The sequence below is a fragment of the Lepisma saccharinum genome, chromosome 22, assembly GCF_977018435.1.
Source record: "Lepisma saccharinum chromosome 22, izLepSacc3.1, whole genome shotgun sequence".
NCBI lineage: Eukaryota > Metazoa > Arthropoda > Insecta > Zygentoma > Lepismatidae > Lepisma > Lepisma saccharinum.
The window spans coordinates 35,186,628-35,201,054 of record NC_139250.1 but is presented as its reverse complement, the minus strand read 5'-3'; the positions used below and the strand labels follow the sequence as shown (position 1 = coordinate 35,201,054).

Here is a 14,427-nt window from a genome sequence, read left to right as displayed (position 1 = left end):
AACGGAAGAACAAATAATACAAGAGGACACCTGGCAACAGGATGATGTTAAAGAGTAAGGGATGACTATGGAACAATGACGTGTTTATCAACTGGAGGGACAAATATATAATTTATACTATATGTGTAGTAATGCCTATAATTGTATACGTGGAAGAAACATGAACAATCAAGGAGAGAGACAAAAGCAGCAAGAACCAGGAAGATGAGATAATATTCTTAATAGGGAAGACAGGAAGAGACGGAGAAATGTTGAGAAGATTCAACAGAGAGAGAAGCCACAGGCCAGAATATATATGATGATGTGAAAAGGATCGGACTGAAAGACATTAAGAAAGAGCTTACACTGCTCAAAGGAAAGACCTGAAAAGGCAATGGTGGAAAAAGCAGGTAATAGAGAGTGTCAAGAAAAGGCATAATTGGAACATGGTAGAAAGAGATGAGGGGGTTGACTGGAACCGGTGAGAAAATGGCCAAAGACCAAGCATAGATGAAAAGAAGCATTGAGTATACAGGATTAGAATATTCTAGAAAGGGAGGCATAGAAAGAACGAGGAAAGACCAAAATGAAGACTGGGTGAAGGTGGAGAGAGTAGGAAGAAGAGTGAAAGACAGAAAAGAGGGGTGATGGGAGAAGAAAAAAGTGGAGAGACTAGGAAGAAGAGGGAAGGACAGAAAAGAGGGCTGAAGGGAGAAGAGAAGAGTGAAGAGGGTAGGAAGAAGGGATAGGACAGAAAAGAGGGGTGATTTAGAGAAGAGAAGAGTTGAGAGAGTAGGAAGAAGGGGGAAGGACAGAAAAGAGGGTTGATTGGAGAAGAGAAGAGTGAAGAGAGTAGGAAGAAGGGGGAAGGACAGAAAAGAGCGCTGAAGGGAGAAGAGTATAGAGAACAGGAAGATGAAGAAAGGTCAGAAAATAGGGCTGAAGGAAGAAGAGAAGAGTGGAGAGAGTTGGAAGAAGAGGGAAGAACAGAAGAGAGGGGTGATGGGAGAAGAGAAGAGTTGAGAGAGTAGGAAGAAGAGTGAAGGACAGAAAAGGGGGGTGATGGGAGAAGAGAAGAGCGGAGAGAGCATAGGAAGAAGATGGAAGGACATAAAATAGGAGTAATTGGGTAAGAGAAGGGTGGAGAGTGTGAGAAGAAAAAAAATAAGATTTGAACAGTGGAATGAGAGAAGTAGTGAACCTCAGAGCAAGATGGGAGAGCTTGACTTCTATTCTGACTCAGTCAGAAACAAGAAACGGTGAAGGACGCTGCTGATGGCTTGGTCCGGTAAAGGTATTCCGAACACACACTAGTTAATGTCGATCCTACTCATGGCAGTACCTGTGTACAGGAAAGTAATGCTGAGCAGGAACATCTCTTTCGTGAAGAAGAGGGAGAAGGCGCTCTTGAGGGCCGCCAAGGGACTGGTTTTCACCTCCACTGCGGCCTGTCCGTCGGCCCCTCTGGCTGGGCGAAGGATCACCAAGAAGACGGTTCCCAGGCCACACACGGCGAGCAGCACGATGAAGAGCACGAGGCGAGTATCGGAGCCAATCACAGTCTGCCCTTGGAACGTGAAGAACACGAATATGTTGCCAATGAACAAACTGGAAAAGAAATAAAAGCGTTTTATTGTTAAACCTGTTGCGGACAAATCACAAGTAATACTTGATAGTGAGTAGGCCTAGTAGCAAATGATGTCTGGGCGTTGGGCACTGGTCAGTCATGAGATTATTTTTTATTACTCTCCTCTACAATAGCTCCGTCTAGTTCGCAGCACTTTTTGACACTATGTGCAGAGCAGGCGTTTCCCGGTGGCAGGCTGGTGCAAGGAAATGACGTTCAACCAAGTACCGGTGTCCAGAAGATTCAACAAATGCCTGTCTGCTGCTTTAAACGATAATTTGATTAGTTAGCACGCACCATGTGATCATACACCACACATCACACCGCTCCAGAACGTAGTGCAACGGTGCAGACACCAAATACACTACTCGACACCAGATCAACGAAGTAGACGAGTTGGTGTTGCACTGCGTAAACAACTAGGCGCGTGAGTGCAGAGAGTACCAAAAAGTTTAGAGAATTACACGGGGCTAATGAAACTTGTACAGAATCAAAGTTGCAAGTTTGTATGGATTTTGACGTTCTGAATAAAAGAAGAAGCATTAACCTTTCTTGACTGGCTTCTGTTTTCATACACTATCAGAAAACGTGAATGAAAGCACAAAGAAATGCTATATGAACAAGGTTTGCTATGGGAAATAGTACGAAATAAAACGCTCATAATAAAATATGTCAAAAGGGTCCCGGGTGCGATACCCAGTGGAGGCACATGGCAAAGTGGTTCTGATCCCCCTTTAAACTGTAGGTACAGTCCCAATTAGCCTTTCTGTGCGTAAAGTGGATTTAAAACCCCAAATCAATCAATCAATAAAATATGTCAATGACATCACAATTCCATTTTTTTTTAGCATAGGATGCAAAATAAAAAATAAAGATAATAGACCTGGACAATTTGTGTTGTCTTAGTTGCCGAGTGTATAGTTCTTAGAAAGCGAAAGAAATTTCTCTAATAACCACGAGAAAATTTTTCAATGAATATTGTGATTTGTATGTAACCTTTGATAGGTTTTCTCGTTGTTTGTGTCACACGTTATTACCAACAACCTCCATAATCAACATGGCAGACCTCTTTACAGGTAATATACTGAACAGGAACTTTGGCTGGAACGTAACATCATGAGTGAATAACGTAACATAGACAGCACTCGAAGTGGTGGTCGTGGTTAAAAGTGAGGGGGATACTTTGTCTCCAGTTAAGAAATTTGCATAAGCATTCCCCTACTAACTGCACTGTCTCGGTGCAGATCCTTACAAGCATCCCCCTTGCTACCTCCGAACTCGACCAAGCATCTCCCTTGCTACCTCCTAACTCGACCAAGCACCCCCTTGCTATCTCCTAACTCCACCAAGCATCTCCCTTGCTACCTCCTAACTCGACCAAGCATCCCCCTTGCTATCTCCTAACTCGACCAAGCATCTCCCTTGCTACCTCCTAACTCGACCAAGCATCCCCCTTGCTACCTTCCAACTCGACCAAGCATCATCCCCCTTGCTACCTCCTAACTCGACCAAGCATCCCCCTTGCTATCTCCTAACTCCACCAAGCATCTCCCTTGCTACCTCCTAACTCGACCAAGCATCATCCCCCTTGCTACCTGCTAACTCGACCAAGCATCCCCCTTGCTATCTCCTAACTCGACCAAGCATCTCGCTTGCTACCTCCTAACTCGACCAAGCATCATCCCCCTTGCTACCTGCTAACTCGACCAAGCACCCCCTTGCTACATCCTAACGTGACCAAGCATCCCCCTTGCTATCTCCTAACTCGACCAAGCATCTCCCTTGCTACCTCCTAACTCGACCAAGCATCATCCCCCTTGCTACCTGCTAACTCGACCAAGCATGCCCCTTGCTATCTCCTAACTCGACCAAGCATCTCCCTTGCTACCTCCTAACTCGACCAAGCATCATCCCCCTTGCTACCTGCTAACTCGACCAAGCATCTCCCTTGCTACCTCCTAACTCGACCAAGCATCTCGCTTGCTACCTCCTAACTCGACCAAGCATCATCCGACTTGATAACTCCTAATTCGACCAAGCACCCCCTTGCTACCTCCTAACTCGACCAAGCATCCCCCTTGCTACCTCCTAACTCGACCAAGCACACCCTTGTTACCTCCTAACTCAACCAAGCATCCCCCTTGCTTGCTACCTCCTAACTCGACCAAGCATCCCCCTTGCTACCTCCTAACTCGACCAAGCATCATCCCCCTTGCTACCTCCTAACTCGACCAAGCATCATCCCCCTTGCTACCTGCTAACTCGACCAAGCACCCCCTTGCTAAGTCCTAACTCGACCAAGCATCATCCCCCTTGCTACCTGCTAACTCGACCAAGCACTCCCTCGCTACCTCCTAACTCGACCAAGCATCCCCCTTGTTACCTCCTAACTCGACCAAGCATCCCCTTTGCTACCTCCTAACTCGACCAAGCATCATCCCCCTTGCTACCTCCTAACTCGACCAAGCATCCCCCTTGCTATCTAACTCTACCAAGCATCATCCCCCTTGCTACCTGCTAACTCGACCAATCACCCCCTTGCTAAGTCCTAACTCGACCAAGCATCTCGCTTGCTACCTCCTAACTCGACCAAGCATCATCCCCCTTGATAACTCCTAATTCGACCAAGCACCCCCTTGCTACCTCCTAACTCGACCAAGCATCCCCCTTGCTACCTCCTAACTCGACCAAGCACCCCCTTGTTACCTCCTAACTCAACCAAGCATCCCCCTTGCTACCTCCTAACTCGACCAAGCATACCCCTTGCTACCTCCTAACTCGACCAAGCATCATCCCCCTTGCTACCTCCTAACTCGACCGAGCATCATCCCCCTTGCTACCTGTTACTCGAACAAGCATCATCCCCCTTGCTACCTGCTAGCTCGACCAAGCATCATCTCCCTTGCTACCTGCTAACTCGACCAAGCATCCCCCTTGCTACCTCCTAACACGACCAAGCATCCCCCTTGCTACCTCCTAACTCGACAAAGCATCTCCCGTGTTACCTCCTAACTCGACCAAGCATCCCCCTTGCTACCTCCTAACTCGACCAAGCACCCCTTGTTACCTCCTAACTCGACCAAGCATCCCCCTTGCTACCTCCTAACTCGACCAAGCATCCCCCTTGCTACCTCCTAACTCGACCAAGCATCTCGCTTGCTACCTCCTAACTCGACCAAGCATCATCCCCCTTGCTACCTGCTAACTCGACCAAGCACCCCCTTGCTACCTCCTAACTCGACCAAGCATCATCCCCCTTGCTACCTGCTAACTCGACCAAACACCCCCTTGCTGCCTTCTAACTCGACCAAGCATCTCCCTTGCTACCTCCTAACTCGACCAAGCATCTCCCTTGCTACCTTCTAACTCGACCAAGCATCATCCCCCTTGCTACCTGCTAACTCGACCAAGCACCCCTTTGCTGCCTTCTAACTCGACCAAGCATCTCCCTTGCTACCTCCTAACTCGACCAAGCATCTCCCTTGCTACCTCCTAACTCGACCAAGCATCCCCCTTGCTACCTCCTAACTCGACCAAGCACCCCCTTGTTACCTCCTAACTCAACCAAGCATCCCTCTTGCTACCTCCTAACTCGACCAAGCATCCCCCTTGCTACCTCCTAACTCGACCAAGCATCATCCCCCTTGCTACCTCCTAACTCGACCAAGCATCATCCCCCTTGCTACCTGCTAACTCGACCAAGCATCATCCCCCTTGCTACCTGCTAACTCGACCAAGCATCATCCCCCTTGCTACCTGCTAACTCGACCAAGCACCCCCTTGCTACCTCCTAACTCGACCAAGCATCCCCCTTGTTACCTTCTAAATCGACCAAGCATCCCCCTTGCTACCTCCTAACTCGACCAAGCATCATCCCCCTTGCTACCTCCTAACTCGAAAAAGCATCATCCCCCTTGCTACCTGCTAACTCGACCAAGCATCATCCCCTTGCTACCTGCTAACTCGACCAAGCATCATCCCCCTTGCTACCTCCTAACTCGACCAAGCATCCCCCTTGCTACCTCCTAACTCGACCAAGCATCATCCCCCTTGCTACCTCCTAACTCGACCAAGCATCATCCCCCTTGCTACCTGCTAACTCGACCAAGCACCCCCTTGCTAAGTCCTAACTCGACCAAGCATCATCCCCCTTGCTACCTGCTAACTCGACCAAGCACTCCCTCGCTACCTCCTAACTCGACCAAGCATCCCCCTTGTTACCTCCTAACTCGACCAAGCATCCCCCTTGCTACCTCATAACTCGACCAAGCATCATCCCCCTTGCTACCTCCTAACTCGACCAAGCATCCCCCTTGCTATCTCCTAACTCTACCAAGCATCATCCCCCTTGCTACCTGCTAACTCGACCAAGCACCCCCTTGCTAAGTCCTAACTCGACCAAGCATCTCGCTTGCTACCTCCTAACTCGACCAAGCATCATCCCCCTTGGTAACTCCTAATTCGACCAAGCACCCCCTTGCTACTTCCTAACTCGACCAAGCATCCCCCTTGCTACCTCCTAACTCGACCAAGCACCCCCTTGTTACCTCCTAACTCAACCAAGCATCCCCCTTGCTACCTCCTAACTCGACCAAGCATACCCCTTGCTACCTCCTAACTCGACCAAGCATCATCCCCCTTGCTACCTCCTAACTCGACCGAGCATCATCCCCCTTGCTACCTGTTACTCGAACAAGCATCATCCCCCTTGCTACCTGCTAGCTCGACCAAGCATCATCTCCCTTGCTACCTGCTAACTCGACCAAGCATCCCCCTTGCTACCTCCTAACACGACCAAGCATCCCCCTTGCTACCTCCTAACTCGACAAAGCATCTCCCGTGTTACCTCCTAACTCGACCAAGCATCCCCCTTGCTACCTCCTAACTCGACCAAGCACCCCTTGTTACCTCCTAACTCGACCAAGCATCCCCCTTGCTACCTCCTAACTCGACCAAGCATCCCCCTTGCTACCTCCTAACTCGACCAAGCATCTCGCTTGCTACCTCCTAACTCGACCAAGCATCATCCCCCTTGCTACCTGCTAACTCGACCAAGCACCCCCTTGCTACCTCCTAACTCGACCAAGCATCATCCCCCTTGCTACCTGCTAACTCGACCAAGCACCCCCTTGCTGCCTTCTAACTCGACCAAGCATCTCCCTTGCTACCTCCTAACTCGACCAAGCATCTCCCTTGCTACCTCCTAACTCGACCATGCATCCCCCTTGCTACCTCCTAACTCGACCAAGCATCCCCCTTGCTACCTCCTAACTCGACCAAGCACCCCCTTGTTACCTCCTAACTCAACCAAGCATCCCACTTGCTACCTCCTAACTCCACCAAGCATCCCCCTTGCTACCTCCTAACTCGACCAAGCATCATCCCCCTTGCTACCTCCTAACTCGACCAAGCATCATCCCCCTTGCTACCTGCTAACTCGACCAAGCATCATCCCCCTTGCTACCTGCTAACTCGACCAAGCATCATCCCCCTTGCTACCTGCTAACTCGACCAAGCACCCCCTTGCTACCTCCTAACTCGACCAAGCATCCCCCTTGTTACCTTCTAAATCGACCAAGCATCCCCCTTGCTACCTCCTAACTCGACCAAGCATCATCCCCTTGCTACCTCCTAACTCGAAAAAGCATCATCCCCCTTGCTACCTGCTAACTCGACCAAGCATCATCCCCCTTGCTACCTGCTAACTCGACCAAGCATCATCCCCCTTGCTACCTGCTAACTCGACCAAGCACCCCCTTGCTACCTCCTAACTCGACCAAGCACCCCCCTTGTTACCTTCTAACTCGACCAAGCATCTCCCTTGCTACCTCCTAACACGACCAAGCATCCCCCTCGCTACCTCCTAACTCGACCAAGCATCTCCCTTGTTACCTCCTAACTCGACCAAGCATCCCCCTTGCTACCTCCTAACTCGACCAAGCACCCCTTGTTACCTCCTAACTCGACCAAGCATCCCCCTTGCTACCTCCTAACTCGACCAAGCATCCCCCTTGCTACCTTCTAACTCGACCAAGCATCCCCCTTGTTACCTCCTAACTCAACCAAGCATCCCCCTTGCTACCTCCTAACTCGACCAAGCATCCCCCTTGCTACCTCCTAACTCGACCAAGCATCATCCCCCTTGCTACCTCCTAACTCGACCAAGCATCATCCCCCTTGCTACCTCCTAACTCGACCAAGCATCATCCCCCTTGCTACCTCCTAACTCGACCAAGCATCATCCCCCTTGCTACCTGCTAACTCGACCAAGCATCATCCCCCTTGCTACCTGCTAACTCGACCAAGCATCATCCCCCTTGCTACCTGCTAACTCGACCAAGCACCCCCTTGCTACCTCCTAACTCGACCAAGCATCCCCCTTGTTACCTTCTAAATCGACCAAGCATCCCCCTTGCTACCTCCTAACTCGACCAAGCATCATCCCCCTTGCTACCTCCTAACTCGAAAAAGCATCATCCCTTTTGCTACCTGCTAACTCGACCAAGCATCATCCCCCTTGCTACCTGCTAACTCGACCAAGCATCATCCCCCTTGCTACCTGCTAACTCGACCAAGCACCCCCTTGCTACCTCCTAACTCGACCAAGCATCCCCCTTGTTACCTTCTATCTCGACCAAGCATCTCCCTTGCTACCTCCTAACACGACCAAGCATCCCCCTTGCTACCTCCTAACTCGACCAAGCATCTCCCTTGCTACCTCCTAACTCGACCAAGCATCCATCATCCCAGCTACACTTTGTCTCGGAAATCTGTAGAGCAAGACCGCTCATAACGGCAGAGAAAGGGAGCAAGCGAGTGGGGGAGCAAAGCAGTGCGCGCAGCTGATAGCTGCAGCTGCGTTTTCCTCTCACGCGTTCATTGGTCGGTTCTCTCGAGTTACTACTAGGACAGAGACTTGTTGTCTTTCTCCACAGATTCCCGAAACAGAGTGTAGGAATTTCCATTTCGAGTACTGCATACAGAGATGCTATGCTTTGAGAAGTGAAAATATAGACAATTTCCGTACTCCACATTAAACTGCACGGTATTTATTACTGGAACGATTGTTACTTTTATTGCATAAATTTAGAAATACAACATTTTTAAAAAAGAATGGTACAAAAGTAAGGTTAATTTATTTTTAAGTGAAAATAGATACAAAGCAATTCTGCTGGCAAAGAAGAAAGGAAGGTTGTAAATTTATAGCCTGTGGTTGTAGTTGACGTAAAATCCGCTAGAGGCGCTACTTGTTGTTGATAGCTAAAATGGCAACAACGAAGGTAGAGCAAGCATACTGCGTAATGGAATTTGCACGAACAGGGGCAGTTGTTACAGTTCAGAAACACTTTCGTGCGAAATTCAAGAAACGACCAGCACATAGACACTGCATTACACGCTGGGTGCAGAAGTTTGAATTAACTGGATGTCTGTGCAGTAGAAAAATTCCCGGATACGTCGAGGGAGACAGTGGATAGGATTATCGTTTTGACATCTGCCGTGTTACCCAGGGTGCTCATATCCAACATTTGTAATTGCCCAGGGAAATTTACAACCTTCCTTTCTTCTTTCCCACCAGAATTGCTTTTGTATATCTTTTCACTTAAAAATAAATTAACCTTACTTTTGTACGATTCTTTTTGAATAACCCTGTACTTTATGCTCATTATCGTGACAAATGTACATAAACTTTGGAATACAGGCTATAACACCGGCAAACTATCATCGAGCGTAGTCAATTCCAGAGTTCCCGGGTTCGAATCCCGGCCTGGACATTGATGTTTGTGAGTGTCCATTAATCCATATCATCACTTATCACTAGGACTTGGAAGTTGAGGAAATATCCTTTTTTTTCCTAGTGTCCGATGACGAGGCCCAACATAATATATGTTCATTTTGGGTCATTGTAGGCCAGAAAAAGGTGTGTTTTATTTGTCCTTTTTTGCCTTTTTCGGCGTTTTTTGGCTTATTGGTCCTTTTTTAGCCTTTTTTTAGGCCTTTTTTTTTGCAACTTGTGTTCTTTCGACTACGTTTTTACTGCCCATTCTAAGCTCGAATCATCATCAGTTTATCACCTCTTAAACATATTTTCTGTAGTAAAGAAATAAAAAAAGAAAGAAAGAAATATATTTTTGGACGACTGAAGCAGGTACGGTACAAGGTCCTTTAACCGTAACTTGTCTGGAAGGTCGCGCTGTAAGTGGCAACTTTATTTTGTTTTGAAGCTTTCAGCTTTTTCGCACTGTGTGCTCCATACCACCAGAATTTTGAATTTTTCTTATTCATTAAATATGTAATTAAAACTGAAGTTACTAATTAATTTGGATCACATTTATACGTCCTTTTCCCGTTTTAGGTCCCTTTTTTTTATATTTTTAGGTCTTTTTATAAGTCTTTTTTTTGGCAATTTATAGGTCTTGAACTTCTGAGCAAGTTAGCCAAAAGTGGCACAAAAACCGAACTAAAATAAAGCAAATCGATCAAAATCGAGCGTAGTGTAGACATCATTGCGAACTACATTTCTGGCCATTTTGCTGGTTTTAGCCTTGGGGTGTGGTGACGTTAATACACATATACGGTCATTAACACTTGTGGATTGTTTGAGAAGCCAGAAGTGTCCATGACTGTACAAGCACTAAAAGAACACTGCAATGATTCAGAAATACTCACCTCATCTGAAGCATGGCCCAGAATATTCCCGAGTTTCTGGAAATCGTTTTGGAGTCTGAATTCAGTGTCAGATAGTTTCCTTGGCCCGTCCATATCAACGCTGCTCCGAAACCTATGACGACAGACGCTACGTACAGCAGCCATGTTAGTGGTATGAGGAACTGCGCTATGAACAACCTGTGGATAATAAAACCAATGATTATATTCACAGGAAGTGAGTTAACCTTGCTGAAAACACCTTTCATTTATGCTATAGAAAACACTTTTAAAATCAGTACCTCGATTTGGGCGTTAGACAGGGTGAGTCAAAAGTCAGGTTGCATAGGAAGTTTTCCATGTCTCGTTAATTGTCCGTGAATGGATGAATGTCCAATTTCCTGGTGCATGGATCGGTCGCCGTGGTCCAGTTGAGTGGCCACCGCGGTCTCCAGACCAATAGATTTTGTCCTTTCGGGTCATTTAAAGGCGCTCGTCTAGTAATGCCTGTTTGCACCAACGTTGTAATAACTCGGGAGTAAAAAGATCCGTGGGTCAGGGTAATCCTCGAGTAACGATCATCTTCTGTTGCACCAACGTGTAAGCTGCGATGGACATAGCGAGTCACGAAACTTTGAATTTACCCTAGGAGAGAAGCTAGACTCAAAGCAAGTGCCTAAACGTCATACAGATGGAAGTGCGTGATTGGTCACTACTTTCGAGAAGGCGTGGTTGGCGAGCTTCTACACGTGATGTGGAAGGAAACAAGGAAAGGATAGAAACAATGGTACCTGGACATTGGTATCCTAAACAGTGACAAGCAACGGGCATGAGGAAATTTCAAGTACAGCAAAATATGTACAGTAAACATCTCCCAAACTATATACATAGTAACATACTAGATTTTTCTCGCTTTTGAGATGCACAGTTTGAATCTATGACTTCCTATTTAACATTTATTTAGTTTTGAAATTCTGAAGTGATACATTGCCGGTTGCGGATGGCAGCCATTACTCCGCTGCGTGTGGGTTAACTCCGCTTTTACTCGCTGATCTCGGAGGGTAAAGTTGACCCTCCTTTTACTCCCAGCTTACCTGGCGTTTCTGTTGGTGCAACAGATAATTTGATTCCTGGGTTAACTCTGAGTTTTATTTATATATTTATATACTTTGCGGTAGCTGACGAAAGGGGATCAGAAATGGAGAAGAAATACCAATTCGGATTAATTTCTGTGTTCTGGGGATTCGTGCCTTCAGTGTCCTTAGGGATGAGGCTCTTTGTTAATCATTCTTTGTGTGTGTTTTCAATATTGCTCCAGTAAAGTACCCATATATTTGACTTCAAACTGTTTTGTGGGGGAGGGGAATTCCCCCGTCTCCCCGGGATTTCGCACCCTGGTGCAGCAGCTGATTGAAGTGCTGGAAGAAAAAATTAGCTGTTGCAGAAAATCGCAAACGTGTAATTACAAATGTGGAATTGGAAAACTTGAAAACAATTTGTGATATTCTTAAAGTTGGAAATTCCTTTCTTGATGGTTTGAATCCAGCTGTTTCATGTATGCTCCAATTACTTATATCGGACTAGAGAGATCATTTTCTTTTAGGAAAAGCATTCTTTCTGACAGACTACTTATCCATGAATGTCAAAATGTTTTATTTTCCAAGGAAAATAAAAATGAGGCGTTGCGGTTACGAATGGCGAACTCAATAAACGTACATTGTGAGGGAAATGCGTTTCAAGTTGTCAGGCACAGTGCAAACTCCACAAAAACTTAGCAACAGTAGATCGGAACGTTTCATGCGTGATTTCCAAAGCTTTTTGTTGAGTTAGCACTGTGCCTGACAACTTGAAACGCATTTCCCTCACAATGCACGTTTGTTGAGTTCACCCTTCGCATCCGCAACGCCTCAAATGTTATTTCCATGTGGCTTTTGACTTTTTGAATGGAATTATAGATTATACTACTTTTTTGGTTCATTGTGTCTATTTTTTTTTTGCTTTTTGTGCCTATTTTCCACATTATAAATGCCTATTTGCCTGCCTATTTTAACCAAAATAAATGCCCAAATCTGGCTCTACTCATCATTATCTAACCCCTCACGCCGTCATTCTTGGGATTGATTATTTATTTTACTTCGCTTTACTTTTGGCTAAACGCGAAAATGAGGATGGGTGATGATATGATTAAATTGATTAAGAAACACTTACAAAGAAAACCCATGCCCATAAAGTATTTGAACACGGAGTCCTTGGCGTTGTAGCGCGCTGTGTTAACCACTACGCCACGGAGGTCGACACCATAGTATTTCGTTGCTCGACTAAGCCCTACGGTTCTAGTGTTTCAATTTCTTGTTTAGTTTCGTTTTTATACAGGGTGAGCCAAAAGTCCCTTTACCCAGTAGGTATGCGAGTCTGTGCTGTGGTAGTGCTTTGTAGTGATACTTAGTGGTTGTAGTTCTAAGGGAGAATTCACACCGAAGAAACACGCAACACGCGACATGCGAAACATGTCGCTTGGAAGCCAACACTCAGTAATCAATGCAACCTTTCGAACCAAAGAGACCGCGACCCGATACGGTGCCCTCGTATCAACTATACTGAGCACCGAATTCTTCTGCTGAAACTGGTTGACAACTATCATAATCCCAACATCATATTTGAGTTGTGAGTTTTCGTTTTTTTAAGTCCATTTTATACACAAATAGACTAATCAGAACTGGATCTGCCTGGTGCCTCCCCGATTATCGAACCCGGGATCACTTAATTACAAGGAGACGACGTTACCACTTTGTTTTCCATATGTTTATATTTGTCAACAATCCTACACACGTAGTCAAACTATTATTACTCTTATGATTATGATAGAATTTATTTATCAATATTTAATTTCATAGGTACATGTTAATTCATGCATAAAATCTTCAATACTGTAAAGATTTACCAGGAAAATTCTTCAGCTAAGGGCATTGACTTAAAAAAAATACCGTGACATGGTTTCACGAAGGTTGAGAACCATTTCTGTAGTGTTTAGGAATTCGCTTTATTCAGGCTGAAAAGTCTAGCGTATACAGTTTCAGGTCATTGCATATTATTCCTCAGTTTCCTTATGCACAACATGCCTCTCCCAAGATTCAATAACTTGCACAAATTTTACAACGCAATTTACATGTAACAATGTCTCTCATTACGCTATTCTCGGGTGACTAATAAACTGATTAATGCAATTATATCAGTACCATCATGCAAACTGAACAAAGAAACCAGTGTTGCGTGCATCTTGTCTCTTCGGTGTGAAACACTCATGTCGCGTGTCGCATGTTGCATGTCGCGTGTCGCTTCGGTGTGAATTCTTCCTAAGTGGTAGTAGTAGTTGTGTCCAGATAGTGATATATCACTTCTTAGAAGATGTGGAAAGAACCCTCCCCATGTTATGCTTTGTGCTGCAATGTCAGCAACATCCCTTTTCGGTCCATATTTCTTTCAGTTTCCTGTCAACGGTGAAACCTATCTCACCATGTTATGAGACTAGTTTGTTCCTCAACTGCAAGCCGAAGGACTTATCGATCGCTTCTGGTTTCAGCAAGACGGAGCACCAGCCCATTATTCGATTGCCGTGCGAGAATATCTTAATGAAGTGTTTCGTAAGACATGGATTCGACGTGGTTCTCCACAGTTACAGCACCTCTGAACTGGCCTCCCAGAACTCCCGATCTTTCATCGTGTGATAATGCATTGTGGGGGTTATATCAAACAGCAAGTTGCCGGCACGCGTTGCCACACAACTAGCGAACTGAAAGAAGCCGTTCGGAATGCATTTGCCACGATCACTTGCACAATGCTGCGTAGAATTTCACACCGTGCCTAGAGATGCACGATTGTCTGTTATGAAAATTATGGTGTACACACCAGGGTTGTTACAGGTCCAAGAACCCATAAATTCTAATGGGTTCTATTGGGTTCCGCTGCAGGACCGGAACCTTTTTTCTCGCACAATTAAAATTCGGTCCAAGTTGCGTATAGTTACATTGAAAAAAGGTTCCTGGACCGTATTTAAATAGGTCCAGAAAAAAGGTTTCCTGGACCCAATTTAAATTCTTCCGGAAAAGTGGTTCCTGGACCGAATTGGAATTAATAAAAAAAAGGTTCCTGAACCGAATTTAAATTCATCCGGAAAAAAA

At 46.0% G+C, this 14,427-nt stretch overlaps 1 protein-coding gene across 1 annotated transcript in view; it reads right to left on the bottom strand.

The window, feature by feature from the left end:
- Positions 1-14,427, bottom strand: part of LOC146004723 (UNC93-like protein MFSD11) — a 123,604-nt gene that overhangs the window by 17,385 nt on the left and 91,792 nt on the right. The window contains exons 3-4 of the mRNA XM_083143679.1: positions 10,274-10,450; positions 1,322-1,587 (exon numbers count right to left, since the gene is read on the bottom strand). Coding sequence (XP_082999805.1) covers positions 1,322-1,587; positions 10,274-10,450 — 443 coding nt within the window. The remainder of the gene's footprint in view (positions 1-1,321; positions 1,588-10,273; positions 10,451-14,427) is intronic.